The sequence below is a fragment of the Esox lucius genome, chromosome 15 (assembly GCF_011004845.1).
Source record: "Esox lucius isolate fEsoLuc1 chromosome 15, fEsoLuc1.pri, whole genome shotgun sequence".
In the NCBI taxonomy this organism is placed as follows: Eukaryota; Metazoa; Chordata; class Actinopteri; order Esociformes; family Esocidae; genus Esox; species Esox lucius.
In genome coordinates this window covers 24,389,690-24,397,483 of record NC_047583.1, presented here as the reverse complement: position 1 = coordinate 24,397,483, position 7,794 = coordinate 24,389,690, and the positions used below count along the sequence as shown (strand labels likewise).

General features: G+C 41.5%; 1 protein-coding gene across 1 annotated transcript; it reads right to left on the bottom strand.

The window, feature by feature from the left end:
- Positions 1–5,333: 5,333 nt before the first annotated feature.
- Positions 5,334–7,791, bottom strand: eapp (e2f-associated phosphoprotein). Its single transcript, NM_001303941.1, is given in 6 exon segments — positions 5,334–5,896; positions 6,056–6,181; positions 6,393–6,510; positions 6,886–6,990; positions 7,198–7,382; positions 7,623–7,791. Coding segments are annotated over 6 exon segments (918 nt in total). The 5' UTR covers positions 7,694–7,791; the 3' UTR covers positions 5,334–5,583.
- Between the last annotated feature and the right edge of the window lie 3 nt (positions 7,792–7,794).

The window sequence follows — 7,794 nt, the reverse complement described above, 5'->3', positions numbered from 1 at the left end:
TCCAAAGCACCAATCAGGGTTAGGATATAAGAACATTTCCAAGACCACAAGGTGCAAAACATTCATAAGCCTCAAGAATAGCAAAGCCAGATTAGGCTTATGCCAAAAAACATCTAAAAAAGCTAGCCCAGTTCTGGAATATAATTCTTGGGACAGATGAAACTAAGATCAACCTGTACCAGAATGAAAGGAAGAAAAAAGTTTGGAGAAGGCTTGGAACGGCTTATGATATGAAGCATTCCACTGTGGAGGCAGTGTGATGACATGGACATGCATAGCTTCCAGTGGCACTGGGTCACTAGTGTTTATTGATGATGTGACAGAAGACAGAAGCAGCCGGATGAATTTTGAAGTGTATAGGGATATAATGTCTGCTCAGATTCAGAGAAGTTTTTTGGACGGCAGTTCACTTTACAAATGGACAATGACCCAAAACATACTGCGAAAGCAACCCTGGAGTCAATCAACCTGATCTCAACCCAATCAACCATGCATTTCACTTGCTGAAGACAACTTATGGCAGAAAGACCCACGAACAAACAACTGAAGACAGCATCACAAAGGAGGAAAACCAGCATCTGCTGATGTCCATACGTTACAGACTTCAAGCAGTCATTGCCTGCAAAGTGACCCCCTTCCAGCTAGGGGTAGTGACGAGCTCTACAGCAGACTTGCGCAATTCAATCACTGGCTGAAAATTTAGTTCTGCCTGTCGCAGGAGATAGAGTTTGTAGATAACTGGCTTTCTTTTTGGGACTCTCCCAGAAATAGGGCCAGGCCTGATCTGCTGAGGAGCGACGGACACCATACCAGCTGAAGTGGTGCTCTTCTTTTATCTAGGAACATTGACAGGAGTCTCACTCCTATAGCCTCATCATGAGATAGGGTGCAGGTCAGGTCGCAGGCTGTTAGCCAGCCTGCTAGCATAGTGTTGTCTGTCGATAGCATAGCCAGAGTAGTTAGTACAGTTTTACCTATTGCCACTGTGACTAGTTCCAGGCTGAGAAAAGTTAAACAAGGTCGTGCTAACAAAAACAACCTTATTAAGATAAAGCCCCACCTCGGTCACAAATAAAAATCAAAATGACTGTATCACCTCGCATCTCAAAATGGGACTCCTAAATGTTAGATCCTTTGCTCCCAAGGCAGTTGGAGTAAATTAATTCATCTCTGGTCATAAACTAGATGTTATTGGTTTATGTGAAATGTGGCTAAAGCCTGATGAATTCATTGCCCTAAATGAGGCCTCTCCTCCTGGTTATACTAGTGATCATATCCCTCGTGCATCCCAAAAAGGAGGGAGTGTTGCTAATATTTATGACAGTAAATATAAATGTACTCTCAAACACATCACTGATTTTCATATTATTTTGAAGTTTTACTCATGAAAGTTAACCAGGCCGATAAATCATTTTACATAGCTACTATTTATAGGCCCCCCGGGCCATACACAATGTTTCTCAAAGTTTCCAGAATTCTTGTCTAACCTCAAATTTTTGTCGATTTCAATATTCATATGGAAAAGTCCAATGAACCTCTTCAAAAAGCCTTTGAAGACATAATTGACTCAATGGGTTTTATCCAACATGTCTCCGGTCCAACACATTGCCACAATCCCACCTTAGATACTAGTCCTGTCACGAGAACTAGATATTGCAGATCTAATAATACCCCCCCCCCCAAACAAGTTTCAAAAGCCGTACTATAAATTCTCAGTCTACAAATAAATTCCTTGAAATTCTTACAAGTTTGCTCATTAACGACAGAGTAAATACATCTGTAAATGATCAAATCGAGGATCTAAACTCAACACTGTGAAATACATTAGACACGGTTGCACTACTAAAAACAAAAGAAATACGCAACAAGAAACTTGGTACACAAACAATACTAGAGCACTCAAGCAAGCCTCCGGAAAATTGGAGCGAAAGTGGCGCTCCACAAAGTTGGAAGTATTCAGACGAGCCTGAAAAGAATACACTACAATACCAAAAAGCACTCACATCTGCTCGATCAGCTTACTAAGCCTCTTCTAAAATAATCAAATCTGGATCCAGACAATATCGAACCTCCTGTTCCTCTCAAAAATCGTAGAAAAACGTGTTTCCCAATAACTGAATGCCTTCCTGAAGACAAATAACATTTATGAAATGCTCCAGTCCGGTTTCAGATCCCATCATAGCACTGAGACTGTCTGAGGCCATTAGAAGGTCATTTGTTACCTTCACAAGTGCAAAGGTTCCGCATCCATCCTGTTGCTTCTTGATCTTAGTGCTGCTTTTGACACTATTGATCACTCCCTTCTCTTAGAGAGACTGTTCTAGCCTGCTTCCTTATTTATCTGAAAGATATCCGTTCGTATGTGTGGATGGCATATCCTCTGAGTCAAAGGTATACTTTGGTGTTCCTCAAGGCTTGGTTCTGGGCCCATTACTGTTCTCACTATATATGCTGCCTCTGGGCGATGTAATCTGAAATCACAATGTCAATGTTCACTGTTATGCTGATGACACACAGTTATATATTTCAATAAAGCATGGAGAAACCCCAAAATTAGCTACTTTGGAAGCATGCGTTTCAGATATTAGGAAGTGGATGACAGAGAACTTCTTGCTCTTAAATTCAAGAAAAACAGAAATGCTCGTTTTAGGGCCCAAAAAACAAATAGCGTTGTTGGCAGATCTCACTGTGAACCTCGACGGCTGCGTGGTCGTATCCCAAAAAACTGTAAAAAACCTTGGTGTTACCCTTGACCCTGACCTCTCCTTTGAAGAACATATAAAATATGTTTCAAGAGTTGCTTGTTTTCATCTTCGAAACATTGCAAAAATCTGAAACTTTCTATCAAAAACGGATGCAGAAAAATGAATCCATGCTTTTGTTAGACTGCAATGCTCTTCTTTCCGGTTACCCAGACAAATCAATAAATAAACTTCAATTAGTGCTGCACACGGCTGCTAGAATCATAACTAGAACAAAAATATATGAACACATTACTCTTGTCCTAGCATCCTTACACTGGCTGCCTGTTAGGGTTAGGGCTGATTTTAAGGTTTTACTCTTAACCTATAAATCAATAAATGGACCTGCTCCTACTTACCTTGCTGAAATGATCCAGCCATACATACCAACAAGTAACCTACGATCGCAAGATGCAGGCCTTTTAATTGTACCTAGAATTTCTAAACAAACAGCCGGAGGCAGGGCCTTTTCTCATAGAGCTCCACTACTGTGGAATGATCTGCCAATTAAGGTTTGAAATGCAAACTCAGTGCAAACTTTCTACTAAAGTGTCTACTAAAAACTCAACTTTACAGCATGGTTTATGATTAGGTGTAGCCTGGCCCGGGGGCGTGAAGGTGACCAGGAGGTTTGATACTGTCCACCCTTGCTGTCTTGCCAGGTGGGCTCTCGTCACCACTGGGATGCCCTCCCTCCAATGCCTTTCGGGGGAAGAGTCACTGGCTTGTTGTTGTCTCTCTGTTGCGCACTTGTGCAATTGGGCTGTACTCTGCTGGCAATACTCTGCCCTCTTTCAGGGTGGTTGCGGTTGGTGGGTGTCCCTTTGGTTGATGCCTGGCAGTGTGGATGGATTGATTTCCTCTCTGTTGGGCCCTGTCCGGGGCCTCCCCTGAGTAGGGCCACAGTGTCGCCGGACCCCCCCTGTCTCAGTTCCAAGGTCTTACGCTGCTATACTATTGTGCTGGGGGATTGGGTCAGTTCTCCTTCCCCACTAAGCTCTCCTTCTCCACGATAAATCGTTGTTGATATAAGGAATGCATTTTCCGAATTTTCCCAGTCTCCTCCAGTTTTAAACTTTAGGAGGACATTAGGTCCTGGTCCACACCTTCGGAGTACCTGGTTTGGGGGGCGGTTGCTGTCCCTGTCCTTGTCCATACTTCTGACCTAGTCTAAATTGAAATAGACTCTTGATTTAGCCCACATGCATTTATAAATTATTCCAATTGGACTCTTAATATCTCACCCGGCACAGCCAGACAAGGTCTGGTCACCCCTCTGAGCCTGGGCCCTCTCTAGGTTTCTAAAATTCGGTCTTCTTAGGGAGTTTTTCCTAGCCACTGAAATTCAACACTACTGTTGTTTGCTCTCTGGGGTTTAGGTTGGGTGTTTCTGTTAAATCACTTTGTGACGACTACTGTTGTAAAAGGGGCTTTATAAATACATTTGATTGAAAATTTGATTGAAAGTATTAAAAATGAAAATTGTATTCATGATTGTGTTAATTTGTCCATTTATATGAGCCCCTGAAAGAAGGGTGTGTAGGACTGTATGAAAATGGTTGCAATTCCTAAAAAAAAATATTCTACCCCTTGAATTAAAGCTGAAAGTCTGAACTTCTATGGCATCATGGTTGTTTCATTTCATATCCATTGTGGTGGCGTACTGAGGCAAAATCATGAAAATCGTGTCCATGTCCAAATATTTCTGGATCTATGTCACAGCTGTGAATCTGTTTAGAAAAAAACACCCTCAAAAACTGAGTTACCATGTGAGAAGGGCACTAGCCAGGAAGGAAACAAAGTTACAGTCTTCCATGGACGAGCTGGGAGACACTGCATACTGCAACAGGTGTTTCACAAAAGTACCCTTATATGTGAGAGAAGGAAAATAAGACAACGCCCATCAAATCTCAGCTACCGTTTGCCAGATGATGTGAGAGACTCTGAGACCAAGTAGAAGTGGTCTATGGTCTGATGAGACTAAAATATAGCTTTCTGGCTCAACGTTTGGCACATGCCAAACACCCCAAATGATCCGGAGTACACCGTCCCAAAGTTGAAGCACTGTACTGGCAGCATCATGCTATAGGGACGCTTCTCTGCAAAGACAGCTTATGAATAAAGAGAAAATGGATGCAGCTAAGTACAGAGAAATCCTGGACGAAAACATCCGCTGATCACCAAAGGTCCACATCATGGCCATAGACTCATGGCTGTAATTGCTACCAAATGTGTCTCAATCAAACATTCACTAAAGGGGGTGAATACTTATGCAATCAATTATTTTGTTTTGTATTTCACTTTGTCATCTCTTTTTTGTGTTGGCAAAAAGTAATAAAAATCCCTTTTGATTTCATGGTGTCAGAATAAGGAAAATCCATGGGGGAACAAATACTTTTAAGAGCCACCATAACTTCTGAATTATATCTGGAATACTGAACCAAAAGAGCAAAAGGTGTCACTGTCCAAATACTTAGGATGTCATTGAATCATGTACAATGACATCCAGTTAAAATATTACCTCTCAATCTATGCTCAATGCAATAAACAGAATTTATGCTGAATTTGGAAGAAATTACACAAATAAAATGAAAGTAAAACGGTTGTTTTTAATATGAGCAAAGATCTGTGGTGACCAGGTACAACTTCAGAAAAATTAAAGTTGATTTGTTATCCTGAAATAAAACCCACACAAAATAAATACCATAGGGGTAAACATCTTAAGTTGAAGATTGTGGCTGTACAGCAAAACCTTTACACTTTACATGCCTGTCTAATACACACACAGGAACCAAAAGTCTTATCCGAGATATCACAAAGATCACATCAACAATATCTATTTTCAGCAGTGGCTGGCGAGAATGTTAAAAAAGTGGTAGACCTCGTCTTTGTCAAGCACTGCCACCTCAGTGGAGCACTCTGTACACTGGACAGGATGGTAGACCTCCTCTCCGCCCGGCCCCAGCGCTGCTCCTGAATCTGTGGCTTCCACTGGTGCAGACGCTGACAGCATTGACTCAGGTTGGCGCCCTTTCCTCCTCTTTCTGTTTCTCAGATTTTTCTCACTGAGCGTTTTGTACCGTAAAACCTCTTCTTTGTTTACTGTGCAGTTCATAACAAACATGGCTCTGTACTGGGTCCTGTATTTGTCATGTCTTTGGACAAAACAAGATCAAAACGAGGTTAACTCACACAAACGTTTTATTTCGGTTAAAAAAATGTCAACCTTTCCAATTATAGTGGGTGTAATGTTTGGCTATGTGGAATATTCTGTGAATGTGGTTGTAGATTATATTAGAAGCCAAAAATCTTACCTCTGACAGTCAAGGCACAGCGTGGTCATACATGCTGGGCAGTTAAGCACAGCGTCACTGCTTGAAAGTCTCTCAGACTGCGCTTTTTGGTTTCTTAAAGATGGCAATTTTCTCTTCACATTGTAGCTAATCAAATTCGCAATACACAAACATATTTGGCATCTGTGACTACAAACATCACTACTCATCAAGCACTTTCAGTGGAGATTCTAAAATGAGTATGCTTTATTATTCTGGGTCAGGGAAAATGACCCCAAATCTTTTTCTTATTTTTTTTACATTTACTGGATAAGGAAAACAATGACTTGTGTGACATTTTGCGTGATGGATGGTTTACCTCCTCCTCTTGGCATCCACCCATGCCTGATCCCGGTCATCCTCATCAGGGTCGTACAGCAGTTCATCGTTGGTGGGGATAGATCGCTGTTTCCTGCGTTTCTGACCAGATGAACTGCCTGCAGAAGACAAGAAAAATCACAATGCTTTCCAGTTGCACCACCAGTAGAACAAAATAAGATGGTCTTTTTAAGGTTGAGGAATAGAAGGAATCCAGTTGACATCTATGTAGTATTGTTTTGACAATGTCAGAGGCGGATATAACTACTCCCGACCGACCAGAAGCCCCATAAATCTAAGCCCCATAAAGGTGATCCTGGGGTCAAAGGCATTACCTATGGTGCACATGTACTGCTGTCTTAAAAACGTTTAGAACATGTCAGTTGTGCCGAAGAAGTCCAACACCAGCCAAACATTTACATAAACAATAGTCATTTAGCTGATGTTGTTCTCCAAGACATCAATACTATCACAATGTTTGGTTAAACACTCACCTGGAGCAGTTTCTTCCTCATCTGAGTCAAAATAAATGTTGTCATAATACTCTGGCAGCGGTAACCCAGGTGCTGGAACATTGCCATTGGTACCGGAAGCCTCCCCTGAAATGGTCACCATAACAAATGAGTAGTGCAATACAACATTATTAATAATTATAAAATTGACAATCTGTACTAAATCTAAAAGGCAAATGTAAGAATAGATGAAGTGTTATCAATGTTCACGACAGAACATTGTGCTTGGTCTTCATATACCCCACATGACATGCCCACCCCCTGCACACTATTGACGCTAGAAGAAAACTCCACCTGTAGCGATAGACGGTGTCCATTTGCACTCCATAGTCTTGATGGTGGTGCTGAGCTCTGCCTCCATCTCTTTCTCAAACTCATCCCCACTGGAGGACTCACTCTCCCCAGTTAGGTATTCTCGGATGAGCTTCCTCTTCTGATCCGGGGTACCATTCAAGAGCACATCCAGCTCATCTTCAGAGCTGGAAATACAACAATAACACAGGCCTTCAAAATGTACAAACAATATGTATCGAAATATTGCATTTTGACACTTGTACTACACATGTACTGTTCGTACGGTTTTGTTAAACTTCAAGCTAGCAAGATCGAAGGTCTGTACTAGCTAGCTACTATTACTTGCACTGAACGACCAGCTTACGTAGCTAACGAGTATTAGCAAGTCTTGCTAACCCACGGCAAACCATGCAATCATATATTACCTGTCTTCTGCTCGATCTTCGTCACTCGGCTCTTCTATTTCATATGCATCACAGTCGACCTGTCTGTTCATTTTGTACTTCAAACTTTTAAAAAACAGTTAAGCTACAAAAGATAAGTTAGGAAACACTAGATAGAAAACTAGAATCTAGCAAACATCCTCATGATGTCATA